The following is a 27885-nucleotide window of genomic DNA, read 5'->3' as shown; positions in this document are numbered from 1 at the left end:
CAAGGAAAATGAATGATTCACACTGGGAAAAAAAAAAACCTGATGAGCAAACATCTCCCCCTATAGTTTGCAAGAAGCTGAGCATCTGAAAAATAGTAACTAAAATCCTGTCTCTTGGCTGAATAAGGCAGCCAAGCCAAAACTGAGCCAGGACTTTATGTAGTACGGCAACATGGAAGTGGATGCTACAGGAGAGTGTTTGAATAAAAAGTATGAGGCTACAAGAAAGAAATCTAATAATTCAGAAATCTAATCATTCAGTTGTGGCAGACTCATGGTTTCATGACTGTGGCAGTGTCCAAGTGATTAACAAATTCAGGCTTGGGAAAGACAGACTGAATTTCAATATAATTTACATGAATTATATTCACGTGTGGGAGTAAGGGGAGTGCATTAGTCCTGTAATTTATGCAGTAGGCAAAGAACTTCAAATACTAGAAAGAACTGAATGTGCTTTCTAAGTTGACTTCAAAGTGCTCCCTACTACTAAAGACATTGATTGAGAAAAGATTTGAGCTTGGTAAAAATGGCATTTAATCTAACAGGCCATAAAAATGAAAGCTGACCAGTAAAAAAGAGTGCTTTGCCAGATGACAAACACCTCAATGCAACCTTCACAAAATGGTGATTATTCAATGATTTTATGTGTGTTTCAAAGGCAGTATGTGTGGGATGGATCCTGTATCCATGTCATCATGCTGGGCCATTGTTACTGTTTCTGTAAGAGGCCCTGAGCCTCATAACTGGACTTTACTGCCATTCACAACTACTGAAAACCAGCTGCCATTAATTTTAACCCATGGAGGTTTCAGGTAAAGGGACACCTTTTATTCAGTGTTTTTACAGAGAACAGTCTAACAAAGGAGTTAGTATCCAGCAAGGCCCATTACACAATGCAGTGATGCAACATTAATGGAACATTGTGTTCTCCCCTGAGCACTCACGTTCTGTGTTTGGCAGGCAATCCGTGGGGTCCAAGCATTAGCCCAGCAGAGGAAGGGATGGCATTGGCTCCAGCCCCTTCCCCTAATGGTGGAAAATATCCCATTGGTTGCAGTTGTACAAGCTGAGCAAATGCTTCACATACCAGCCTGTGCTGGCCTCCTTATTCATGGAAACATGTTTAAAATTCCCATTTGCCAGGTGTGGTGTTAGACATGGACTGGACAAGTCTAGAATCTTGCAGACACTGGAATGTGGCAAGGGGGGAGAAACTGATGATGATCTTTAATGTCCCCTCAACACTATCATGATTTCTTACAGATATTAAGTCACAAAAATTGAGTGAAGGAACAATAGTGCCACTGGTTTTATGTAAAGATCTCCTGACAAAATACAACCAGTAATTATTCTAGGCAGGTATACCCACTTCCCACTGGTTCATTTCTCTTTCACTAGTCCATATGAGGGGGGAAAACGACCCAAATAAACAACAAAAAAAATCTGAAACACACATGCTCATCTTGATCATGTCATTTATTGAGTCAGCAGTGATGGCAAACAGGGAATCAATCGGTCTTACCGTCACAGGCAAACCCCACCACCAAATGCCATGGAAGTGCACACACACTCCTCCTGCTTGTCCCATGAACTCCATGGCTCTGCTGGAACCTTCCTGTTCTCCTGGCACTGGTTTGCCTTTGCAGCAGTGTAGCAACTCCCTGCTCAAGCAAGAAGACATTGCTTCACTGGGTGTAATTAAGCCTATAAAAAAACTACCTCGGGCTTATTTATGCCTTGCTAAATCACATGATTGAGATTTTGTAGAGTGCTGTGAGTCAGACACTTGGGAAGGCCTGACCAGCTATTTCCTCAACATCTCAGTGAGAGATGTCTCTTGTCTCTGTGTTGTTCATGTTCGTACCTCAGCAATCAGTCAGGTGAATGCTGTGAGTTTGCTAAAAAAGGCTGGTACTCCATTTCAAGGTGCCAGAACTCTTGCAAACAATTTTGACTATGATACAGAATTAAATAGGACACAGTAAATAACAGCACATACATCAAGAAGCTCCACTCTTGGGGGAGAGAGTGAGGGGTGAAAAATTAAAATGCTCTTTGGCATCTTTGACATCTGTCTTTTATTTTGCTTTCATCAATCCAGAGAGACATTCCAAGTATAAAACTTGCAAATGTTTCTGCTTTAACAGGATTACTTAACTATGGTAGGAACAACTGTTAAAGCTTGTTTTTATTGTGCACGTAGACCAATGCACGTAATTCCTCCTGTAGTAATATTTCATGGGGCTGCTTATGAGGACAGGAGTAATTGAGAACAAGTATTTAATCACCTCTCTCTTATCTTGGCTTATCTAAGTGTTAAGATAAAAGGGTAAAAATCGAACCAAGGCACGTCTCATACAAATTTTAACGCAGATTAATGTCTCAACAGAGAAACTAATAAAAAGAATTGCTCACCATATTTATTCAATGCAAGTGAATTCTTGTTCTGAGTAGTTACTACTTTCCTTTTTCCTTTTCCAACAAATACTGGCCATTCTGAACCATAATGAACATGAGGACCTGAGCAGTTTGAAAGGATCAGCACACTGTGATGGCAGTCAAATTCAGTAGTCCTGTTTCTCAGACAATACCACAACAGCTATAGAGAAAGTAAGATGACAGAACTGCAGTCACACAAAGGCAAACACAATGAGTGTACATTTCTGATGATGCTACTGTGAGCCAATGAGGAAATGGAGGTATAAGACATCCAAACCTTTTATTACAGTTTACTGCAAATCCATGAAATGCTTGTGCAGATTAAAACCAGTAAGACTGTGTGCATTTTACATGGAAGAGTTTCCATCAGTTAAAATGCTAATGATGTTTGTCTGCTTGTAGCCAAAGAACAAGCAAGCTTGTTCAAAGAACTCACCAGGTTCTCAGTGACCCAGACTGCATTATAAAAATCCCCTATAATTTACAAAATCATCAGGATAGAACATGTATTCCACTAGAAACAATAGCTAGATTATCCCTTCAAATCTGACTACAGCCTTTAAAAGAAAAAAGAGTGTCTGGAATTTTTTTATGGAAAACCTATTTCAAGGTTCTCAGGAGAACTGAGCGGGAAAAATCACCGTGTAATGGGATAAACTATTACAATTTCAGGGCTGCAAGTGGCCAACATGATTTCTCAGTGCACACTGCCAATGAAAGCAACCCTATAAACTCAAAGGGCAGGAGAAGAGTTAGAGGCAATAATATCCCTCTGTTCAAAAGTTAATAATTTACAAGAACACTGAAATCATGCTGCTGAAAGGTGATATAGTAAAGACTAGAAAATATTACATTCCCTGTTTTTCAGAAGACTGACATCACTTTTGTGTCAAAATAGAAGAAAGCCTCAGCAAATTGCCCAAATATCCAGCAGGAGATCATGAGAAAACCCAATGTCTTTCTGTCAAACTGTGGAAGCAGGTTGTGGGAAACTTAAGGTACAGAGGGGAAGAAATCCTTATTCAAAGTAAAAATTATTTTAGGATTGTATTTGCATTCTTTCAGAAACATGCAAAATGTCACTAATTACAAGTGTCAATCACAGAGCAGGCCAAGTTTCCAGCAGTAGAGCAAAGGTTTCAAAATGAACAGAGCAGGAATTTAGTTGCATTGTTACTCCCTGGAGATTATAACAATGCTGTAAGCAAACTAGGGTTATTTTCAATTCAACAGCATGTGTCAGAAACCATGTGAAACTAGATCTTGTCACAAAAGTGGAAATTCCATATTACATATCTCAGTCAGTAAATTTTAAAGTGATTTTCAATGAACCAGAACCTGCAGCATGAAACATCAAAACTTCAGCAGCTTGCCCCAGTAAATCAGTGTTCACCTAGAAGGAGACACGCAGGACAGGCTCACTGGGAAGGCTGTGCAGTTGTGGAGCAGAGGGCAGTGAGGGCATGCTGGGCTGCCCATGGTGCAGGCAAAGTGAACTGGACAGAATCCCTATTTCACAACAAAAAATTCAGAAACAAACTGCAAGTTAAGAGGAGCTGACAGCATCATCACCCAGGGCTTCAACATGGCCCATCCTCCCCTCTTCCCAAACTCTGTACGACCCTGGCAGCAGCAGCACAAGCTGCCCTACAGTGTCTTGCCTAGCCCCAGCAGCAGCAGGACTCAAAGGCCAGCTCAGTCCAGCCTGTGAGGCTGCTTTGCTGCTGGCCATCCCCACCCAGCCTGCCTGCAAACACTTCCCTCTGAGGGGGTTAACCTCTATCTCCCAAATGTTTCAAGCTCATTGGCAGGTGGTGAGGCAAAGGCAACAAGATGGGTTCCTGTAGCTTCAGAGCAAGCTGGTCCAGCTGACCTCAGGCATCAGTTTGGGAATGCAAAGGAAGGGGAAGCCTTGCTCTATTGGTAGCAGAAAAGCCAGAGATGAGTGAAAGCTTTTTTGGGAACCTCGCTCCTGGTGTGCAAAGGTCTGGCATCCTGCTGACATCTGCTGAGATTTTACATCTTCACTTACCTATGTCAGACAGTAATTTGCATTGCTTGGAAATTTCCAGCTTCGCACATGGCCTCAAAATGAGATCTGCTGTTCTCAAAATGTTGTTTGCGCCACGCTTCCCAATGTCTGTAGAGCTGGTCTCACAGCACTGGCTCTTCTTTATCAGCTAAGTTGCATTAGACAGAATCTAAAAATACATTAAATACTTTCTAATATTACTTTTTGACATAAGCAGTTACTATAGCTGCAACAAGGATGTTGCAAGAAAGTGCATGAGGTTGCATAACTCCTTTTATTCAGCTGGGATATGTGCACTGAAAGGTCAAAAGGCCTTGGAATAAGGTTTTTTGTTTCTATGTTTGCCTTAGTATTCATACTTTAACAAAAATATCACAAAACTTCAAGAACTCAAATGAGCAGTTGATCTCCTTTTACTTCAAAGAGGCAACTAATTTAGCTTAGCTACAAAAAATCTACCTGCAATGCAAAATTCAGGGAGATGCTAATATGTGAGAATCTGACAGTTGACAAAATCTGAGCATCTGAGCAAGCTGGGGGTCTGCTGCTTAGTGAGAGGGAGTTTAACAGCACAGAGAACCCACCAAACACTATGTGTTTATCACATAGAAGTAGCTTTGTATACCAATTGCAGAGATGTAGCTTCTCTGAAGAAGTTTTGTATTCATTAATTTACAAAGCACATAGAACAGGCAGAGCAGTACTCCTGAAATAAAGGCAAACCAAGGCCCTGGAAGATGTACAAGTCTGTTTTTTCTTGTCCAGTAACAGTGCTGGATGTGAAAGGAAAGCCTCAATAACCCTGCTCTAGATACCAACCCAAGCTTCCACCCAAACATACCAAGATTACCAATTTTAGAAATAATGTCTTTGCTTGCTCCCCAAATCCCTGACTGATACTGCAGCCCTCAGGTTTCTGGATAAATCCATTAAGTTCTTCAGTGTCTGCAAATTGGTCTTTAAAAGGGAGGGATTAAAAAAAAATATTTAATGGGAAAGCAGTTAAAGGCAAATAACCATTCCCTGCACTTGTGCAGTCACTTCTGTGAAGCTGCTATGGCTGCTGTTCTGATATGCTTCTCTTCTGCGCCACTTCATTTGCTCAGGTACAAAACAGAGATCATTTAATTAGTGAAATCTGGATCCCCAGAATAAAGACTACTCACTTTGTTGAACAAACCAGTACTGCTTTTGAATAATATGAGCAGACTGATCTTCAGTGCTAGTGGAAGAATTCACTCACTCACCTTTAGCTAAGGGGCACTTTGCTCAGCCCTCTGCAAATTCCTACTGCCCAGAGCTGCGTGGGTTCTGATTCCAAGGAACCTCAGGAGGATCCTTTCTACACCTTGCTCAGTAGAGGCATGATTTATCTCATATATAGTACAGCCTTACTGTGTTCTTATGGCTTCATCAGTTCCTTCCTGCTAACAAGTACACTGGTCAATCAACCTACTGCTCACTAATTAAATCAGCTCTAAGACCTCCAGGGCTCATTTTCTACACCCCAAATCCAAAACATTATTTGTGAAGATCCTGGCAGAAGGGAGCTCATAGCAACTTCTAGTTCCCATGGAAAGTTGACAAATATGAGCAAGTTATCAACATATTTCCACAGCAGTTCTAAATTCATCCTTATCATTCCTGTGCACTCTTCAAGTATTGCTATATAACAAAAGCTAAAAATAAAAAATCCAAGGTCTGTACTGTGTATTAAATGTCCTTTTTATATAAACTCCTTCCACCCTACAAACATTCCAAGCTGTAAATTCACTTTGTTCTCCAGCTCTGCATGGGAAATCCATGCACCGAGCGCCACTGTTTGCACTGTAACCCCAGCATCCATCACAAACAAGCATTTCTCTCTCATAGAGAAAATTATTAAACAATTGCAGGTTTTTACAGACTTCTCTCCTGCCTCAGAGAAGCCAGCCAGACGTAGGTTTCCCAGCCATAAACTAGGGAACTACACAAATGTACCAGCAGCCAGGGCAGGAAGGTCAGTGTTTGCTGTCTCACACATTTGCTGATTCTTTGATTTTCACTGCTTGAGCTTTGACTCCCTCACATACAATTCAGGAGATGTTTTGATTTCCTTCCTGCTCCATCTCCCTACTTTCCAGTCACTGCTAAGTTATTTAACATGTCAGTAGTATTACCAGTATCTTTAATACATCAGCAGAGTTAAGTAGTGAGCAAGCACAAGGGCTTCAGGAGTATGGTGGTTACCATGCTTCAAGCCAAGCAAAGAAGAACTTAGTGTTCATCTTTATCAGGGGAGTTTTTTTTTACCAATACTCCCCAAAACTCTTTTTAGTAACCTTGCATTTCCATTAGCACGTACAAGCACTGTTTGTGTTATACCATGAATAAATACAAAAGAAAAAGAGCTTTTCCCACAACAGCCTTTATGGGCTACTTTTAATTAAAATCCGTTTAATGATTGATAAGCTCTAGTATTTCCAGCAGCAAATCATAAGTGGTTGACTGTTTCCAGAGACAGTGAAAAAAACTGAAAATAATATAACTACATAAGCTAGCATAGTTAGTTGGTTTACTGGTTGTCAACACAGGAAAAATGTGAGGGTTTAACATGTAAATTCAAGAGCAAAAACTTAATCAGTGTTTTGTAGGAATGAGAAAGTTCAGCTACATAAACTGAGGGAATCATTGTTTCCAAGGCTTACTTTTAGTCTCACAAAATTACTTTTGACATACCTCCTACATCAGAATGAACAAGCAGGAATTTTCAGTATCTGATTAATATTTAGGAAGAGGATGTCCCATATATCAGCTCTGTACAGTGGCTACTTGGAAAGGTTCTTCACTTGTGCCTCTTAAGCAAATGGAGGAACACTGCAATTACCTGTGGCCTCATGTCCTTCCGTTGCTCCCTGGGCTCACAGAGGCAGCAGAAGGCAATTCCATGAGCACACATTTGTGGAGACATCTCCTTATAAACAGAACAAATCATCTGCAGCTAATCAGCCATACAACAAACAGAAGTTTTTTTCAACAGCACAGAAAAAATAGGAGTAAAGGGAGTGTGAAATCCTAGAGCTCTAACAGGACCCTCCCTAGCCCCATGTCTTCCTTGGTCACTGTCACCAAGAATGCAGTGCTGTCTCAAACAGCTGCTGCATCCACCTGCTTTCCTCAGCCAGTGCTGGTGGGAGGAGCAGACAACACACAGGAGGGAGCATTTCCTCTTTTGTACTGTTATTTTATTTTGTAGTAAGATCCACGTAGTATATAAAATATAACAGGAAAAACTGAACGAAGCCTAGAAAATGAACCGAGGAGTTCAGCTGCCGAACCACTACAGCTCTACTTCTGTGGGTTCATGAAGTCTCCAGAACTCATGGACTGTTTGCTTGTACTATTACAGTTCTCTAGCATATGAGCCTACACCAAAAGCTGATATGTTCCAATTAAGCCATAGTTAAGTGACAGATGTAGAGAAAAAAAAAAAAACAACAAAGTGGCTTTTGTAAGCCACAGCTGCCCTTGACAGAGGTTACAATGATGTCTAACTATACTGTAATGCACATTACATCAAGAACCTTGAAAGAGCCTCTGAGAAAACGGCTTCACATTAAGCATTTTAAAGAAAGGTCATAAATACTGCACTGTACCAACAGTACCTCCCAATGTCCTCCTTATGCCTGAGGAGCATTTGTGTTTTTTAAGAAGCTACTACATAGATGACACCAAACCTAGAGGTAGGTTATAGGCCAAGGTAAGTTACAGGCAAAAAAAAAAAAAAAAAGAAAGAAAAAAAAAGAAAAAAAAAAAAAAAAAATCCCTTTAGAGCTAGTCACTGCACAGACTGCCCAGCAGGAAGCAAGGCAAAGTGTCAACAATTCTTTCCTCCCACCCTAAACACTGTTCGCACAGTGCACTTAGTTCCTAGTGCCCTAAGAATGAGAGTGGATCATCAGCTGCTAGTAAATGCAGTCATGCCAAGAGAACAGCTTGAAGTTATTCAAGCAAAACCCTGTTACTGTGCAAAACTGGTGCACTGGACTGTTACCAACCAGACCTCCAAGCTTAGGAAGTGACCCGACAGTAGAGAACCAAGGTGTTTTTCTTTTGACTGGGAAATACTTTAGTAACCAACAGGAGAACATACTGCTAAGTCTACATGGAAGGAGTCAAATATCAGCTTGTATCAAAACTTTAGAGACCAAAAAAACCCCAAAAAAATCCCCAAACAAACAAAATGTAAAAGGTTAAAAAAAGCACACTTTGATGAGACCAAGTTTTTAAAAAGTTACTGTACCAAACAAGCTGCTATAACAGCTCATCTCCCCTAAATCCTGGGATCAACACAAGGTTGATAACAAATATGTGTACACTGAGAAACACACCTGCAAGTACAATAGTTACAGCAAATTAACCCCAAGTTTTAATGGTGTAATGCCTTCAGGTCACAAAACGTAGACAAAATGTTAATCTTAACTCCCTCTGTGCACTATTTGGTGATAATCAAAGTAATGATGCTGAAGATTCATTTTATTTCTACTTCCAAAAGAAAAGGGTAAATGGTTAAATATGTGTTCTCCAATTTGTTCTCCACTATACGTACACCCACACACATACACACACCCCTCAAACTGCACTGACATTTCTTTTTGACCAAAAGAGTAGATCCTGGGAGTAAGTGCAAAATGCAAAATCAACTGACAGAAAATGCTGAACAAACAGCATCATAAAAATACAAAATATTTATATTACTGAACTATTAACAGATGATGTTCTCTGTTTCTTTAAAACTTTGGAACCACATAGCTGATTTCTTAAATCTAGTCCATGCCAGCTTCCAGAACTATTAATGTTTTAGTTAGCTTCATTCTTTGATGCTTCATCAAAATTTTCTACGAGATCTGAAAAAGATGAAGATATTTAATACAGTAATGCCCAGTAAGATTACCTTTGTAAGTTTAATGAAAATGCATAATATTACAGGAAAGGTTAAGTAATACCTAATTACACTTAGAGAAACCATTTCTTTATGGGCAGATTTTAAAGGGCTTTAGAAAATATTGTTTGTTTAAATGTACACAAAGAACTAGAAATGCAGAAACACTCCAACAGTGAAAATTCTAACATTAAGTGCTGATTTTCAAAGTTGCTCTACTAGCTTTAGCTGAGTTTTGAGCATCAGCATTCTTTAAAGAATGCCTGCCATTTTACAGAATTGAATTTTATGCAAGGTCACAAAGAAATAACCCAGTGCCAAGGCAGGAGGAATTGAATCTCTGGTCCACACGTATGTTGTTTTAGCTAACACACCATACCAAAGGATACAGTGCAATGTGGTTATTGATAAAATAGTTATTTGCTGACAAATAACAAACTTATTTACTTTCAGACACTGACACAAGCCTTTTTTCTTCTGCTACAGAAATAAAAATTCCCACTCCAGACCCTGATATGAAAACAACCTGATAATGATGCCAATTATGTTATTTTGCAGCCCTAAACCCCTGTTTGGATATTCAGATACCTGTTCAACCTCACAAACTATTTTAACCTACTTTCACTCAATAATTAAGGTAGTTGCACAAGGTAATCTCTTTTCTAAAAGCTGGAATCCCATGTCATATTTTAATGCTGTCCTATAAAAGAAGCTTCCCTTAGCAAGTGAGGAAGGAGTGTAATCACATCAAAAGCTACACATTTAAATGAAAGAATGAAAATATTTCTATCTTAAGTGAACATAAAAGTGTGTATGTGCCTACCTGGGACATCATCATCTTCTTCATCAATATCTTCAGATTTTGGTGCTTTACTATCCAACACTATAAAAAGAAATTTGGTGCTGAGTTCTCATAATACAGAATCAGGGACACTCACACAACAAAATAAAAACCACACATGTGAAAAAAAAGCAAGCACTTCCCCAATCCTCAATAGTGACAAACACACAAATGACCAGGTACTGAGCGTTAACAGCATGACCAAAAGGTTTCCTTGGGGACATTCCGACAGCAAAGCATTAGCAGAGCCATTTTCAGATGCTATGGGGTGAGTTTGGAAAAGATCAAATGATACAAAAAACCCCCAGCATGACTCAATCTTCTGAGTGAAGTCCCGTGTTTCAATGCAACAATAACATGGCACCAACCAGTGACCAACACATCATATGATTCAAATATGCTTATGATGATCCATCTCTCTAAATTTTAGAAGGTATTTTACACATTACTAAAGAAGAAAATCCCTTTACTTTCACTTAAACTCTGAACATGAATGTTGGATAAATTAAAACTGATTTAAAAGGAATAATTGCCTGTTGAAAACATTAGAACAGGTGATGTATATTCCATTCCAAACACAGGCAACTGCAACACATCCAACCACATTCATCTTAATGGCCATAACAGTCTACACTGGAAATGTACCTGATCTTAATTTTTTAATTGTAAAATTACAGTAATAGTTATACTGCATACACCCTTCCACCCATGCTCCCAAGATTTTAAAATTAACAGAAAATAAAGAATTATGTGCATAACTGTGATTTGGTGTTTTCTTAGTTTTCAATTAAAATTTTGATTTTTTTAACTAGTTTTTTTTAAGTCTTGGGTGGATTCCAAAGCGAATTGTAGAGCAGAAGAACATATTTCTTCTTCTACAACTGCAATAGAAATATGTTTTGTATGAACCAAGAAAACAAAACAGATTCCCTGACAAAGTTGAGTTTTTCCAAGGAAAAACAAGAACTTGCTTTCCCCTAAGCATTCTGCCATACACAGTTGTACACCTGCTATCATAGCATGCCAGACTTATCTATTTCTCATAAATCACGGCCTGCCTATGTAATCTTGAATCAACAAAGATGAAAAGAAAGTTCTCCCCCACCCTCTACTTCCACAACAGTGGCAAATAAATAAAAGCACACACACACTTCTGACTTTTTAAGTCACATGCTGTTGTTAAATTTGGATTAAAACTTTCAGTAGTTCATATGTGGTTTAAGTCAGCTATGAAAGATTCCAAAAAGACCTACCTTGTCTTGGGAATTGTTCAGCTAACTTCCTGAGACTTGTTAAGCTGTCAGCACCAAGCTGGCTTAAGATGCCTGGAAGCATTTCTGTGATCGGTTTAGCCTCTGCATGACCAGTAATCGCAAAAGTGTTGGCAGAGAGGGAAGCTTGAACCTTGGGGTTGTTGAAGTGAATAACTGTTCCATCATCTTTTATCATGTTCACCTGTTTAAATATATTAATAACATTCACATTAAGTGTTGTAGCATCTTGTTACACAAGCATAATAACTAAAATCTAGACTTGAAATATCAAAATTACAGAACTAGCACTCCGCCTGAAGGATAATAAAACCATGATAAAGCACCTGGAATTAACACCATCTAAATTCAAAGCTCCAACCTTGTCACCTTGTCAGGTTATGCCACTGCCTTTCACAGGTGCCTGTGTCACCTACCAGGAAAATGATCCTGCTTCTTCCCAGCTGGCAAAGGCACAGGACTCACACCGGCTCAGGGCAGGGATGCACACGCAGCACTGGGGGATTAGGTACCAACTGCACTGGAACAGACTTCCAGTACCTTCCCAATAATTCCACAAGGGCTCTTAAGACTAAGGACACCACACAGTGATCCTGCTCTCCTTCCCTGGCCTTCTGAATCACCACAAATTCTATCTTACAGCCAGTGTAGTGGCCTGCTTTAGAAAGCTGAAAAGCTTTTGCTTCTAGGCATGGATAAACTATTGTGCAAAAAGTAATTGTCTAACCATAGGAAGAGAGTTCTACCCATCCAACACAACAGTGGTATTAAACTTACATGAAAAAAATTATTAAGCAATGTTTTTAGGTTACAGGGAGAAAAGAGGGATTCAGAACTAAAGATGAGATCTAAAATGCAAAAAAATCTAAGTTCTCAATCCTCACACAGCAGAGTTCCAAATATGTTTTGAACAGGAAATCCAGGTGTGCTGCTTTCCTGCAAAACTAAGCAATGTCCTGTCCTTTGCCCATGAAAATGGTAAAGGCTTCAAGCAGTTATCCTGTTACTTAAGAGTCTCTTTGAAAATGACACAAATGTGTTACTCATGCTTGACTCAACATTACTCTTCTATGTGCACGAAGCTTACCAAGGTCAACCTGCGTTCACTTGAATAAAACATTCCACAATTATGTCTCTTGCTATCAAGGTAGAAACGTTTTGCATCATCTTCCTACACTGAGATATTTAAATTCCTTAATAACTGTGTCTGAATAAAGATCCTGTGCTCTGTGCACAAAAAAAACCCCTGAACACTAAGAAGAACCATGTCTTTAGTTCATATAGCTCTGCATATTTGTATTAAGCTTAAGAAAACAGACAAACTGAGCTGTTTCTGTAACAGAAGTCTGAAAACTTACAGGCAAACCACACCAATCTGCATTTGCCTTTGGAAGGGAGGAATGCACTTAGTGACTTCTGCATGCACCTTGCAATCCTGCTTCAATTAATTAATCACAGATTAAATACTGCACTTCTTTAACCAAGCAGTACAAGTACTACAGCCCCACTGAGCTCACAATAGAGACACCTCCTCCTCCTCCCCATGTATGAGGGTCATTCTCTACACTGTTATGGAAAACATGTTTTATTAATATATGTAAATGAGAGGTATTCAAGGAACATGTGAAACCTTCACCTTCCCACTTACATTAACACAGAAGCTGCTTCTGTAGAGTCTCTGCAGTGCTTTAAAAACCATTTCCTGTAACTACTGCAAACAATTCCAGCAATTTTTGTGTAGTAGAAGGTCTCAATTTTGATAATACAGACTCAAGTTCTTACTCAAGGTGTTTCTAAATGTCCTTCCTTCATAATCTGCAGCACACTTTCTCCTGATGTGCCTGCACAGTCCATGTACATTTATTGCTCTTCTCTTCAGAGCAGGTAATCGAGTTCACAAAAGTCAAGAATGAAGAGAAGTTTTGTTCTGCAATGAATGCAAGACACACACACAGCACAGAGCTTACTACCTCCACCACACACTGCCTGGCCAGCAGAACCTTCACCTTTCCTTCTCCAGGCACAAATACATTTATGCCAATGAGACAATACATCAAACAATGTTACCTCTCAATAACCAGATCTCTATGGTTTTGCTTGGAAGATAAAACTGTTGTGAAAGCCAAAAGCAAATCCCACCACACCACTACCAAAACAACAGAGTGAATTTAATTTCAAACAGGAAACACTTGGTTTTTTTCACTATACCTCTTCAATGCCAGCAATGTTATTTACAGCCAGTTTTTTGAGGGAACTCTGAAGTTTTTTGTCATCAGCTGTAGCTGTTCTGTGCACCACCTTCTTCTTTCTGCGAGCTGTTCCCTGGGAAGAATCAAGAGACAACAGTCAGCTCTGCTCAAAATCTCACAATAACTGCAAAAGTCAGGGCACAGTCTGAGCAACATCTTTCAGGTTGTGAGACATTTCCTTAGACAAAATTGCTTCTCAATTCATTTCCTTTTACCTACAGCTTTGGCCCTCATTCCCAATTTTAAGTATTTTCTTAAGCATAAAAGACCAAAGAAATACCAAACAGCAGCTTTTCACTAAGCCAGACTACAAAAATACAACTTAATATTAAGCAATACATAACAAAGTTTCCTCAAGATACTTTTTCCAAAACAAAGCACAAATACAGTGATTTAAATAGCCCCACTTTGGCAACCAAGTCATTAATGCTTTCAGAGTGTTCCACAGACAGCAATTTTGGAATTCCTGCTCTGCTAACTTTTGTACAACCATCCCTATGAGAGGGGATGAGCACCCACACTGAACAAACTACATGCCTTTTTATTGGTCATATTAACTCCCCAGTAGCTCAGAGAAAAGAAACAGCTCAGTGCACAGCCAGTGCCTGAAGCAGGCAAAAAGAAGAAAATCCCCACCAGGGAGACCATAAAGGCAGAACTGGAACACCCAACAGGTGAGATTAGCTGGAGCTTTCACAGGTCACAACAAGTCATTGAATTAAAACAATGCTTGCACACTGGAAACTGCTCATCCAGTCATTGTGAACTGAAAGGAACTTGCATTTCAGGTAGCTGCACTATAGGCCAGATCACACAAAATCTGTATTAGTCAAGCCTGAGCATAATTTTTTTCATCTCTTCCTATGAACTTCAGCCTATGCTTTCAAAAGCATCTCTGGTGGTTTTCTTACCTTTCCTCCTATTCGGACCTGCGCCTGAAGCTTGGCCAGTTTTTCTTGGTTCATAGTGCTACGTCTAAAGAGCAAAAACAAGTTCAACTTAACATCAAAACACTAACAAACAAAGTCACAGTCCATTTTAAGATTACTCTTACAACTGCAGCACATCACCCAAAACAGAGTCAACAAACACACAAAACCAGAGCTTTAAAGCCACACCACCTAAGCAATCCATAATGGCCCTGCAGTAGGAAGGACCCACATTTAGCTAAAGTGTCTGTGCCACGATGAGGCAACTCCACAGACACTTCACTGTGCATCAGGCCGAGGTACTAATTTCCTAGGTATTAGTTTTTAGTAAACTAATGCCAGTTTACTGCTGGAAGTATTTAACTGAATTACTGGCTCCAGCCAGACCCAAACCAGCACATACACGACAACTGGGTCTGGGAAAACACCTCATCTTTACCAGGGTCCAGGGACACATTCATAACTAAACTACCTGGGACAGTATTCATACAATGAATCTATGATACTTATGACTAATGAGCGATATCCAAACTCTGTGAAGTTCATGTATGGACACATTTACTACATGAACTTCAGTTCTTCATCCAATACAGTAACTGGGAAGTTTGTCCAGTGCTTCTCCCACGGCTCAGGTAAGACCTTTAAAGGCTGAAAGCCCTGAAAATCCAGAATGGGTGAAAAAACGCCTCAAGCCTCCCAGCAAAAGGAATGCGTTTCGCTGCTGTGCCCCAGAGAGTCCCCAGTGACCGCGGAAATCTCCGCATGTGCTTTGTGCCGGGAACGACCGCGGGCAGAGCGGGAGCGGGCAGGGAGCGGCGCACAGGGGAACGGCGGGGCAGCGGGAGCAGGGGCTCAGGGTGGCTCGCTGGGCAGCCCCAGAGCACGGGGAGCGGGAGGGGAACACGGCTCATCCCTCAGGAGCCCGTGTAACCGCGCTCCACGGGAGAGCCGCGGCCCCGCGAGCCAGGGTAGCCCCCGCACAAGGGGATCGCTCGCTCGGCCTCTCCGCGGGGAACGGCCCAGCACTGCCCAAGGGGATAGGACCGAGCTGCCGCGGCGCCCCGCCCGCCTCAGGCCGGCGGGGACAAGGCGCTAAAGGGACGCGGCGATACCGGGACACGGAGACACCGGGACACGGGAAGAGCGAGCCCCCTCACCTGAGCGCGGCGGAGCCCCGCTGCCAACACGCGGCGAGAACAAGATGGCGGCCGAGGAAGGAAAGAGAGGCGCACAGAGAAAGGAAGCGCCGCGCCACGTGACGGCGCCAGCCCGCCCGCAATGGGCGGGCCCGCCCACCTCATTTACATAGAGGCGGGGGTAGGTAGGGCCTGCAAAGGCTCCTGGGAGTTGTAGTCTCCAGGGAGCGGCAGTTGCCCGTGCCTCGGGGCAGGGAGCGGTGCCCTGTGACTCAAGCTGGAACGCGGCGCTTCCAAACGCGCCGCCACTCGCTCTGTCCCCCTTAGTGAACCCTCCCTCACACGCTGCGGTAGCGGTCGGTTTTGCCTTCCTGCCAGTTTGCCAACTACGGAGAGCAGAATGACAAAAGGATTTATTTGCGATGGAGAAAATAAATCCGGAACCACCCCCTTCCCACCGCTGCCGGCTCCCATCGGGATAACGCTGGGGTTTGCCCAGGGGGAGTAACCAGGGCTCTGGCGCCCCGGTGCGACGACTCCGACCCCGGGGGTCCCGGCTCCCTGTAAGGAGCTGAGCTCATCCCGAGCCCCCCACACCGTACAAGCCGGCTGCCTGCCCCGGCACCCCCGGGCCGAGCCGTCAGGTCGGTGCACCGCCCACATCCGCCACACATCACTTCCTGGGCTTTAAAAAACGGGGGAGGAAAAAAAAAAAAAAAAAAAAAAAAAAAAACGAAAAAAAAAAAAAAAAAGTCCAGCTAAGCGGGTCCTGTCGTGTCCGGAGGTTCGGGGCCGTACCCGGGTGCCGCCGCTGCCCGCGCTGACACCATGAAGGCTCAGCCCGCGGCAGCCTCCGTCCTCTGCCTGTGCCTGGTGCTGGCGGCCTGCGCCGCCTCCGCCGCGGGAGGGCTCGGAAAGGGTCAGACAAACGCTTTCTTCGGGCTTTCCCCAACTTCTGTCCCCACTCGGGGCAGGTCCGGTCCCCTCAGCCCGCGGGGGCCGCCGGGGGGGGAGGGCAGAGGGCGCAGCTCGGGCTCTGGAGGTGCGGGGGGGATTTGCGGGGTCTCCCCGTTGTGGCTGGGTTCTGGCTGAAGCCTTTCTGAGGGCTCCGCGGAGCCCCGGGGGAGCAGCCCCGCCGTGCCCCCCGTGCCTGCCCGCCTCCGCCGGGCTCCTGGCAGGCGATGAATGGCCCTTCCCTCCGCCTTCGGCTTCCCTTGCCCTTCGTGACCGCTCCTCACCTCGCTGCCGGCTTGCCCAGGCTCCTTGTCTAATTACCGTGTCTAATAACCCGGTTCACCCGCGGCCTGGGCTTCACGCAGGTGGTGGCTTTGCCGTAGAGGTAAATCTCCTCCTCAAGGCTGGTTGTAACCAATTTGATCAATGAAGGCAAAGCTGTGGTGTGGATCCCAGCCAGCCATTCACCCTTTAATTCCCCAGATGACTTTCATTCAAAAGATACACTCTGTAATGTGTTGGGCGATGCTTTTAAAAACACACTGAAGCTCACCACAAAGTGGGGTTTGTTTTAAATATAGAAAAGCTTTTGAAAAGTATTTCCCAGCTAGAACAATTGAAGGGCTTTTTATTTTAACATTTTGGCCTTTGACTGAAATAGCTGAGATGTCAGTATTCTGCGTAAACATGACTTGTGCTAATCCAGCTGGGTTTTGCTCTGGGATGTTGAGCTCGTACAAACGTGGTCCTGTGTCGGGGGCTGCCGCAGCACTTGCTGTGTGGGTGTGAGGGGACAGGGACGATCCCCGCCCTGCTGTGAGCTCATCTCTTTGATGTGTTGCATCACTTAGGGTCACAGTTGCTCATATCAGCAGAGATCAGGAACACAAACACTGTGCCACTGTCCTCACCTCCTGGGTGCTGAACGGAGGTGTCCTGGAGACTTGCCTTGTTTTAGGCTTTCTCCAGCTTCTTTGCCATGGTTGGCTGCCGGAGGCAATCTCCACTCTCCCGTGTCTGCACTGGGCACTCTGTAGCTCCTGATCTCTGTGTAGCTCCCAAAATCTGCTCTCCTCAGCACCTTGGGCACAGTGGGTTCCTGACTAATCCAAACCCTTAGGGATGGAAAGGGGTAAACGAACACTCATGTTTGGCCATCCAGCACAGTAATTATTAATTACTGGAACCAAGACCTCTGAGGAGGTGTTCCAAGAGAGTTCCTCTTTGTACAGCTCCTGGACCTCCTTCATCTAAGCTCTCCAGGTGGCTTTTGTCCATGTGCTGTGCTGGCTACTAAAAAAACCCAACCCTGGCAGTCACTGCTTTGCAGCTGTTAAACATACAGTGACTCACTCTTAAGTCAATTGACATAACAAGACTTGTTATCTGCATGCCAGATAAAATATTTCCTGCATCGTCCAGTCACTGTAACACTCAGAAATCTGTATAATGGTGTTCTTTCTTGCTCTTCCATGATATTATCATCAGCAGGAATACTTAGCATAATAGCTTTAGAGCAATTAATGATCATATGTTGGCCTTGACATTTTTAAGTTTCAGTTTAGTTCACCTTCAGTGGGATTTAGGAAGCCAAATGCTGGCATGTTTAATTTGTCATTCATCAGATAATAAATGTTCACAGGCTGAAAAAGAACGGAGAATAATCAGAAGGCACTTCAATTTTAATATCTGTTTGGGGGATTTTGGTGTCATTTACATACATATATAGAAGTATTCATGAGCATGGTATGTTTTTGTTAATTAATTTCAATGGGATTCCTCATACGACTGTGTGGGTGGGCTGTAAGTATTTCCAGAAGTCTTTCCAGAAGTGGAGCTATAGTTGTCTTTAAAAAAAGAATATAAAATGAGTTGAAAATACTCTCGAGGGTTGGGCTGTTTTCCTCTGTTAGCTGACATGTTAAATTATGCAGCATTTATAAATCCTTCTCTCTGACAGGTTTTGGAGATCATATTCATTGGAGAACACTGGAAGATGGGAAGAAAGAGGCAGCAGCCAGGTATGTTCATTAGTTTTAAATACAGAAATGTGTCTTCAGAAGCATTCACAATGGTTCTATTTCAGCCCTAACTTTAACCAGAAAAGAGTCTCTATTAACAAAAATGAGTGTGGTTTAGGAGACTTCAGATCCCTACAGGTTATTGGAGAGAAAATACAGAACTTTGTTAACTTTGCTAAGGCACCACCTAGGTTTAATCACTGCAGTCTAATTAAATGATTGAAGCCCTAGCATGTCCTTGAAACAAGAAAATAATTATTTATCACAGTAAAGAAAGATATGGTTCTCAAATGCACAAATGCAAGTGTAAGTGGTGCTCAATGCCCTTAAACTCAGACGTGCTAAGAGCTTCCCTAAAATTCCTTGTGCCTGTATAGATAAGGCCTCAGCATGAGGTATTTTGTTTCCATCTGCAGCAAAAATCTACAGTTTCAAACTGTAGTGAACTGACAGAACCTGGTTTGGGCTAAGCTTAAATTCTAAAAAGAACAATGTCTCTGTGAAAAATGACATTCTTGACTTTTTTTTTTCCTCAGAGTTTCTTCTGCTTCTTGTTAAAATCCAAGAAGGAGAATGGCATGCTTAAAAATTCTATTTGCATTTTAACTTTATAACTTAGATCTGACAATGCTGACATGAGCAGAAATTACTCATGCCTTCCAGGTTTGCTGTTTAATTTAGCTCTGCTCTCAAACTGATCCATCTGGCAAGTTCTACACTCCAGTGCAGACATTGAATTAACCCAGATGGTACATTTCAGAAGTCTTACAAGTTTTTATAACTTGATACTTTGGCATTTTTGGGGGGGGGGGGGGGGGGAAGTAGATTATTTCAGTTTTTACTGTTGTAATTGTAGCAGAGGAAGCTTTAAAGAGAGACAGAAGAGGGTGGGAAGGATGGCAAGATCTGAGCTCTCAGGTTTAGGCAGGATTAGTGTTCCTGCTCAAAAAGACCCTGCAGCAAGGGATGGGATGGGTGTGAACCACACTCTCCTTTCACTGCTGATGCACAGATCTGCTTGCTGATTTGAGCGAGGCAGCATTTGAGTGTTATTGAATTGAAGGGCTGGGAGAAACTACTAGTAGCAAAAAAAATTATAAACCTAAAAAGTACTTTTTTTTTTTTTTTTTAAACTAAGTCTGACCATAAATCAGGAGATGAAAAATTACACAAAATTATCTGGGATGCATCAAGTGAGGTGCACCAGAGCCAATGGTCTAGGAAGTCCTTCGATTTCAATTCTGTAAACTGCACAATGTCATGGGATGCTGGGGACTTCTCGGTTTTAAGTTCCCTGAGGGCGAGGGCGCGGTCCCTTCGTTCCAACAACTGCTGCGATGGCGTTTTTAAGCGGGACGCCTCGCAGGGCGGTGTCGCGGTGCCAGAGCCGCGGGGAGGAGGAGCGCCCGGGGCTGCGCGGGGGCGGCCGTGCGGGGCCTGGCCCGGGCCGGGCGAGCTGTGGGTGTGTGTGCCCGGCGGAAGCGGTCGCTCCACGTCCGGGTCGGGTGTCGCTGGCGGGGCGATGCCGCTGGTGGTGCTGTGCGGGCGGCCCGGCAGCGGCAAGAGCCGACGGGCGGCCGAGCTGCGGGAGGCGCTGGGCGGCCCGGAGCGGGCGGCGCACGTCGTGGCCGAGGCGGAGGGCGGCCGGGCGGCGCTGCGGGCCGAGGTGGAGCGGCGGCTGAGCCGGCGGGACGTGGTGATCGTGGACGCGGGCAACGAGCTGCGGAGCATCCGCTACGAGCTGTACTGCGCGGCGCGGCAGGCGGGCACGGCGCGCTGCCTCCTGCACTGCGCCGGCGGCGCGGGCGGCCCCCACGAGCCGCCCTTCGAGGAGCCCGACCCGAGCTGCCGCTGGGACCGGCCGCTGTTCACGGTGCGCGGGGAGGAGCCGCTGCCGCTGGGCGCCATCCGCGCCGCGCTGTTCGAGAGCGCCCCGCCGCCGCCGCACCGCGCCACCCGCACGCAGCCGCTGCAGTCCTGCGGCTTCCTGCACCAGCTGGACCGCGTCACCCAGGACGTGCTGGCCGCCGTGCTGGCCGCGCAGAGGAGCGGGGCGCAGCCCGGGGAGACCATCCGCGTCCCCGGCGTGGCCGAGGGGCTGGTGCTGAGCCGGCCCGTGAGTGTGGCCGAGCTGAGCCGGCTGCGGAGGCAGTTCATCAGCTACACCAAGATGCAGCCCAGCGATGAAAACCTGCCGCAGCTGGCCAGCATGTTCCTGCAATATCTAAGCCGCAGCATCCAGTGAAGTGTCACCTGTGCCACCCAGCAGTGGCGGTGGTCCGGCCTTGAGGCACAGAGCCCTCATAGCCTGGGTCCCACCTGTCGGGGATCGGATCACTGGGCAGCAGCAGCAGCAGCAGCTCTGAGAGGGTGGGCACCGTGTCCCTGCAGCAACCGAGCCAGCTGCATTGCTGGGGGGATCTCCAGGGAAGCAGTTCCTCACCGCTGCCTTCTCCCTGGTGGCATCTTGCAAAAAGGAGAGCTACTGGTGTATCCCCAAGCAAGTGAAGTCTCCCGTGGAGATGCAAACCCCAGCAATCAAATAGTGAAAGTGCAAAAGGTGATGACTGTAGGGAAGACTTTTCCCTCCACGTTGGCATGTGTGTGCCTGGAATAAGAAGATTGTTTTTCCAGAGCTGCCACCAGATAATGTCAAACTGCAGAAGAGACTTCAGGTCCAGAACTGGATCAGGCTTAGGATGTGACTGTTTCAAAAAAATCTGACTGACCCGAGAGAGATTTTCAACTCTGCACTGCAAAAGGGTGCTAGCTTAACAGACTCAAACTTCTCTGTTTCAGGTCTAATAATAAAATGTGTGCCTTAAATGGAGTAAAGTCTTAATTTACCTGCAGGACTATTTTAGCGAAAAAACTTGTCCATGTCTTTTTTCTTCAAGGTCATTATACACCCTTAAAACCATAATTTTACACCCTTAAAAACACAAATTGCTTGAGAATGAGTGCTGTCATAGGAAAAATGAGCTAAAATGACAGAAATAAATGTATTTATTTCTGGTCTGTGTGAAACTTATACGTCTCTACTGGCTGTGATGGGTAGCTAAGTTTCCAATAATTTTGGGTACAGCTTATATAAAACTTCTTACTTTCTGGTGGATGCTTCATTCTTCATTCTAATAAATGATGGCTTTTAGTTTTAATTTTATGTGTAGTGCTCACTGGGACAAAATGGTGAAGTGGGGCAGGAAGGGTTACTTCAGTTATAGTGTCTGTCTGGCACACCAGCTGCTAAGGGGATTTATGCACTGCAGAACTTAGAAATTACTACAAAAATGTTTTTCATGTACATAAGTTTATTTTACCAGTTAAAGAGAACAAAGCTGAGAAACCACATCAATTATCTCAAACCTCTGTGAGTTCTCACTGACTAAGAGTTGGTATTTCAAGGAAGTGAGCACTTTCATTTAAAATCTGCTTTTAAAATTTCTCAAGAGTGTGGCAGTACCAGCAGACCACTGAACTCTTTCAATGTGAATCAGTGATCCTTGATGATGAGAACAATCTTAAATCCAGTCTTAAATCAGCCTCTCCTCAAGAAATAAGCAAAATAATTTTGGATTCTCTATAGAAACAATGAAAAGAAGTCAGGGAGAGGGCACTGTAGCAGCTTTACTAGGGAAATGTGTATTCTTGCTCCTTACTGCAAGCAGATGTAAAGTTGATGACATATCAGTTAATTATAGATGGCAAATTTGTGTTTGAACAATTCTAAATGTTAATGGCTTCATTTCCACCTTTTCCTTGTTCTAAAGTTCATTACTGAACACTGTTAAGTAGAGATTTCCTTTCATGTCTATTTACACCTGAAGAAAAATCATACATCAGTTCTGCTAGTAATTAATGTTGTTGTGTGCAAAGGTGTTAATAATTCATGTGCATGAAAATTTGACTTTATTTTTATCCCCTAATATGGTGCAGAGTTTACAGTCAGAGAAAGCTTACAGTTTGCTTTGCTTGGCATATCCTGAAAGAAGTATCCATATAGGATGTTCTCTCCAGATTCCTTCCTCTCCTTCACCTAGTTTTAGGCTGTTTGGAAGCCACGTCATTATTGTATGGAAACTATCTCTGGGTAGTGTAGCTAGTAAAGGTAAAATTAATTATTTGGAAAGTGTGAAAGCAAAAATAACTTCAGTCCTTTTGCATTGTACTTTATTTAGGCTGCAGTTCCTCACAGACCCCCTCTCCTTCTTATCCCTGGTACTGGACATATCCATCACAATGGATGTGTTAGTTTCAGCATACAAATGTGTAGGAAGCCATGCAGGCAGCCAAAGGGTTTGCTGGGTTATTGGGTTTGCTGGCTGCTCAGTGGAGGGCCTTAGTCACAGGAGGTGACTGAGACGTGGGCTGTAATGGGGAGGAGAGATTGTCATCCACTGGATTGCCTTAAGCAGCCACGAAAATCCATCCTGAGATCTCTCAAGCAGCTGCTGTCATTAACCATTTCCAGTAATGCAGGAATAAAAAGCATGACCAGTTGTGTATCTGAGAAATCTAAACTAAGAAGAGAAAGTCTCCTCCTCTACACAAACAGTTATTGGCTGGCAGCTATAATAAATTATTTTATCACATGTTTTAAGATTGGGAAAACTTTTTGCAAGACAATCTTAAAACACCCCATAATCTCTTTACATCTGACTTATTTCCCATTACATTTAGCCTTTGAGGAAGCCTTGGCTGTTAAACTGTACATGTAATAGAATTTCTTTGACAATTTTCTTTCTTCTTTTTGTTAGTGGTTTGCCTCTTATGGTTATCATCCACAAGTCCTGGTGTGGAGCTTGCAAAGGTAAGTGCATTGAATACTAGAACTTGCTGAAATTTCTGATGAACCTTTGTACAGACATCATGTAGCCATGAGAAATGTGAATTTTGCATCCAAAATGTAACTAATGGTATTTGTATTTCATTGAGAGTGGCATAATATGGCAGTGTCGTAGCAAACAAACAAGCTGGGTGTATGGCTGAGCCTTAGAGGATGAGGTGGTTGAGTGGGAGTGGTGGTTTACAGCAGGATTTCTGTTTCTGTTGCACTGGATCAAAATAACCACCTATGTTTGTTATTCAGGCTTCAGCCCATGGCTGCCAGGCAAGAATTGCTTCAGTTACCTCCTGTTCTGAGCCTGGCTGGAAGGGTTGGATACATATATTCCATTTACTCACTGCTTATTGAAAAGTGCCACCTCTCCAGAGGGAGGGATGAAGTGGAGATTTTGATATTGACCTGAAAATCTGAAGTATTTTCCACTGCTTTTGCATACCTCTTATTTTTATTTTTTTCTTTAGCTTTGAAGCCCAAGTTTGCTGAATCCAAGGAAATCTCTGAACTTGCCCATAATTTTGTTATGGTCAACCTTGAGGTAGGTTGCCTTCTGATCTCTATCCATGTTCTGCCCAGTAATGAAGCATTTGGAATCTGACTCAACTGGTTGTGTCCTGTTTTGTGTACATCCTAAATCCTGCACTCCAAAATAGGCATTCAGGATTGATTGATAGAGCTCATTGTTCTAAAAAGACTTTTTTTCAGTCTGGTTATTTTAGTTGTGTTTATAAACCTGGCTCTCTGCCATTGTCTCTTTAACAGTTTGTACCTTGTGTGATTCAGTTTCCACACGAAAGGAACTGATGTTCATTCTCTCAGTACATATAAAATATTCCTGTACTGGAGTGGGGTGGGTAATGCAAATTGACAAACCAGAAAAAAAAATTGTTTTTACAAATTATACTTATGTAGGTAAAAATAACTTTCTTCCCTTGGAGAGTGGAGGATACTGTGGTTACTTAGCATCTCTTCGAGATGTAAATTGCTCAGGGTGGAAGGAATCGGAAGGCAGTAAATTGTTTCTGTAAAAGGCACCATGTTTTGTTAGAAGTCTTGCTAATATCTTTCCTCTCTCCTGCCTTGCTGTGGAAGGATGATGAAGAGCCAAAGGATGAAGCCTTTAGTCCTGATGGAGGTTATATTCCCAGAATCCTTTTCATGGGTAAGGCATCCACAGTTTTTGTGTCCATTCACAGCACTGGGTTCGTACTGTTTCCATCTAAATTTCCTGTTGGATTCCTTATTTCACAGACCCCAGTGGAAAAGTCCATCCAGAAATCATAAATGAGAGAGGAAACCCCAGCTACAAATATTTCTATACCAATGCTGATCAAGGTATGTGCTGAATCGTTTGAAGTGCATTTTTAGTGAGATGAAGCTTTGGCAGTGGAGAGAAATTATATTACTTTAAAGTGTAACTGGGAGTGGTTAAATACAGTGTGGGTGATTCTCTGGTGCCTCAGTAACCATATTCAGAATCATGACCACCTTAATACCTACTAAAAGTCTCTAGGACCTAATTTTGTCTCCAGTTCTGGCATGGGAAGTAATGGAATTTGCATGATCCAGCCACACATAGTTGGGATAAGGATGCAGGACTGGTTTTTTTCCTTACAGATTAATCTGCAGATCTACATTCTGTAACTGCGTGTTTTAAATCACTTTCATTACCTGTTCTCCTTGACGTTTTCACCCTGAGATTAATGGTTGGTATCTCTCTGTGTAATCTTTCAGTTGTCCAAGGGATGAAGGAGGCCCAGGAGAAGCTGACAGGTGATGCTTTCAAACAAAAGCACCTGGGAGATGAACTATAATGAACACACTGAAAGATACCTTTCCATCACTTCAAAACTGAGAGGAAATGATGAAACAGACCAAGAATGTAGATGCACTGAAGGGACATAATTCCCCTGTCAGCAATGTTAGGTTAAAAACCCTGTTTGGAGTTCACACACACACACACACACACACACACACACACACAACAGTTACAGTGTTTTCTCTGCCTGGCAGTTTGAACTGTGGTGGTTCTTAGCAACTGGGTAATGTGCAAACACATCTCTGTGTGTGTTTGAGCAACCACTAATATTTGGTGTTAAAAGGGAGGTGTGTAGGAAACGCACTATTTGAGGACAGTGTGATGGGAAAAACTAGAAGTAGCCATCATTTTGACACTAATCAGGGTTGAATCTCTCTTTTCTCACTGGTATTATGTGATCCCATAGTTTTTACTGGGCATTCCCATCACTGGGGCATGTTCCTGGGCCAGTTGTTTTCTAGATATCCAAAACCGTGAATTCTGCCACTACAAGTAGAATACATTTCATGAATGTCCAGATAGCATGTGAATTATCAGCTCTGCAAATGTATTTTTGTGTAAAACTGTGTGATTCATCTTTATTTGCCTTTGGGCAGAAATTTAACTTTTTCCTTATGCACTCACCTTTTGATTGTTCCATCAAAGTGAGGGTGGGTTATGTTGAAGCTTTACGGGGTTTCCCCTTTTATTCTTTGAATGTTTTTGGCGAATGCCTTGCCATCACATTGTACTGTATTTTTGTACCAGGGTGAAAAAAATAAACCTTTTTAAACATAAGCATGCAGAGGGTGTTTTGTGGTTTACGTTCTTAAGCACGGGGGGATATGTTTTTGTTTGTGTTGCAGTGATTATTAATGTTGCCTGTCACAGCTGAAGGTTTCTCCTTTTTTATAATTAAAATGCATCATTTGTTTTTCCATACAATTACAATTCAGCCATTCTTACACTACCCCCACTATTGAAGGCAATGTGTTTATTTACTGGAACAGAAGAGTAGAGTGGAGTAAAATCACCCCTCTTGACTTGCTGGGGACACTTTTTCTAATGCAGCCCAGCATGCTGTGGCTTCTTTGTCCCATGAGTGCATTGCTGGCCCATGATCAGCTTGTTCTCCACCTGGATTTCCATATTCTCCTGTGTAGCAAAACAGATTTCCAGACTTGTTCCCAGTTGAAGGGCTTTGCATTTCCCTTTCTTGAACCTCCTGACCACCCTCTCTGCCCATTTCTCCAGCCTCTTGAGGTCCTCAGTGGCAGCACAAACACTTACCTGGATATCAGCCCCTCTCCCCAGCGTTATATCGTCTGCCAGTTTGCTCAGAGCTAGGTGTTAAAAAGTACCAACAGAGGGTTGGTGCTCCACTAATGATGAGCCCCCTTCAGGCCAGCTGTTCTGCCAGTTTTCCATCCATTTCACTGCCCATTTATTTAGGTTTTACTTCATCAGTTTGTCTATGGGGATGCTTTGGGAGACAGTGTTGAAAGCCATAGTAAAGCCAAAATAAACACCACCTACTGCTCTCCCCTCAGCCACCAAATTAGTCATCTCAAGCGAAAATTCCTGTCCAAAAGACACTTGCCATAACTTCCCATAACAAACAAGGAGATAATTTTCTACAGATACTTATTGAGGAGCCATCTGAGGACATTAGGTGGGGAAAATTGTTTGTACAATAAACCCAACTTGTCTACTGAATCAATTTTTACTGTTCAGCAGCATTAGGAATTCTGCTTTCCAGACCAGTCTGTCTAAGAAATTTTAGGCACCAAAACTCAACTGGGTACTAAAGGACAAGGACTCAGTGGAATTAATGGGATTATTGCATATTGCAATTACCCTGCTCAGCTGCTAATAGTTACTCTACAGGTTTTATCCTCTGCTTCACTTGCAAATTGTCTAGTAAATTAACAATGGAGTTGAACTCAGCAGCTACTCTCAAGTCATATCAACCTCAAAGCAAATCTATATAAGCCTTAAAAAAGAATTTGTGTTGTGCAAAATATTCCCTTTTTTTCCCCAGCTCTATCCATTGAACAAATAAAAAATAGTTCCTATCTGATGCTCATTTTATTTAGAGCTTTAGATTGACATAACTAAAAAATCATTGCCATGGCTTTTTTACTTGCCAGCAGGGGGAGGACTCTGCATGTTCATCTGTGATAGGATTAAACAAATCATAATTGAAAAGCAATCTCTGATGCAAATTAGCAGGGTGCACCTCTGAGAGTTTCCATGCATGATTTTGCAGCAGCTCTGCCCTGCTCTTATCTCTGCAGTGAAGCTGCAGCCTGTGGGATGTACATGAAGTGTCCCTTTGCAAAATGCTCTGATGCCTGAAGCAATGTGGCCTCAAAGTAATTTTTAGAAAGTTCTTCATCCACAGACATCTCTCTTCAGTGACAGCTATGGGCAATGTACTTAGTTCTTTAC

The 27885-nt window shown here is 43.0% G+C and overlaps 3 protein-coding genes across 5 annotated transcripts; 2 read left to right on the top strand and 1 right to left on the bottom strand.

The window, feature by feature from the left end:
* Nucleotides 1-1461: 1461 nt before the first annotated feature.
* Nucleotides 1462-15962, bottom strand: BTF3L4 (basic transcription factor 3 like 4). 3 transcript variants are annotated; one of them, XM_041483007.1, is made up of 9 exons: nucleotides 15840-15962; nucleotides 14665-14728; nucleotides 13713-13826; nucleotides 11487-11688; nucleotides 10216-10275; nucleotides 7338-9357; nucleotides 4472-4640; nucleotides 2416-2599; nucleotides 1462-1661 (listed from the first exon to the last, which is right to left on the bottom strand). In XM_041483007.1, the coding sequence occupies exons 2-6, from the start codon at nucleotides 14716-14718 to the stop codon at nucleotides 9311-9313; spliced, it is 477 nt and encodes a 158-aa protein (XP_041338941.1). In that variant the 5' UTR covers nucleotides 14719-14728; nucleotides 15840-15962; the 3' UTR covers nucleotides 1462-1661; nucleotides 2416-2599; nucleotides 4472-4640; nucleotides 7338-9310. The 3 variants fall into 3 exon arrangements, with proteins under 3 accessions (XP_041338941.1, XP_041338940.1, XP_041338942.1); XM_041483006.1 differs by having other exon boundaries at nucleotides 2416-4640; XM_041483008.1 differs by lacking the exon at nucleotides 2416-2599.
* Nucleotides 15963-16525: 563 nt separating this feature from the next.
* Nucleotides 16526-26232, top strand: TXNDC12 (thioredoxin domain containing 12). Its single transcript, XM_041483005.1, has 7 exons — nucleotides 16526-16737; nucleotides 18733-18793; nucleotides 23551-23603; nucleotides 24101-24174; nucleotides 24729-24798; nucleotides 24888-24971; nucleotides 25371-26232. The coding sequence occupies exons 1-7, from the start codon at nucleotides 16647-16649 to the stop codon at nucleotides 25448-25450; spliced, it is 513 nt and encodes a 170-aa protein (XP_041338939.1). The 5' UTR covers nucleotides 16526-16646; the 3' UTR covers nucleotides 25451-26232.
* On the top strand, nucleotides 19684-21951 carry KTI12 (KTI12 chromatin associated homolog). Its single transcript, XM_041483004.1, has one exon. The coding sequence runs from the start codon at nucleotides 20049-20051 to the stop codon at nucleotides 21036-21038; it is 990 nt and encodes a 329-aa protein (XP_041338938.1). The 5' UTR covers nucleotides 19684-20048; the 3' UTR covers nucleotides 21039-21951.
* Nucleotides 26233-27885: the final 1653 nt, after the last annotated feature.

Source organism: Pyrgilauda ruficollis, unplaced genomic scaffold, assembly GCF_017590135.1.
Source record: "Pyrgilauda ruficollis isolate IOZ18807 unplaced genomic scaffold, ASM1759013v1 scaffold6, whole genome shotgun sequence".
Lineage (NCBI taxonomy): Eukaryota > Metazoa > Chordata > Aves > Passeriformes > Passeridae > Pyrgilauda > Pyrgilauda ruficollis.
This window is presented reverse-complemented; position numbering and strand designations above follow the sequence as displayed.

Bases quoted from the DNA above. Each gene is read 5' to 3' on its own strand.
- BTF3L4 (XM_041483006.1), bottom strand. From the start codon at position 14,718: ATGAACCAAGAAAAACTGGCCAAGCTTCAGGCGCAGGTCCGAATAGGA. The intron at 11,689-13,712 runs GTATAGTGAAAA...ATATTTAAACAG, and splicing joins ACATTGCTGGCATTGAAGAG to GTGAACATGATAAAAGATGA. The intron at 9,358-10,215 runs GTAGGCACATAC...CATCTTTTTCAG, and splicing joins AGAAGATGATGATGTCCCAG to ATCTCGTAGAAAATTTTGAT.
- TXNDC12 (XM_041483005.1), top strand. From the start codon at position 16,647: ATGAAGGCTCAGCCCGCGGCAGCCTCCGTCCTCTGCCTGTGCCTGGTG. The intron at 16,738-18,732 runs GTCAGACAAACG...TCTCTCTGACAG, and splicing joins CGCGGGAGGGCTCGGAAAGG to GTTTTGGAGATCATATTCAT. The intron at 23,604-24,100 runs GTAAGTGCATTG...TTTTTTCTTTAG, and splicing joins CTGGTGTGGAGCTTGCAAAG to CTTTGAAGCCCAAGTTTGCT.
- KTI12 (XM_041483004.1), top strand. From the start codon at position 20,049: ATGTCATGGGATGCTGGGGACTTCTCGGTTTTAAGTTCCCTGAGGGCG.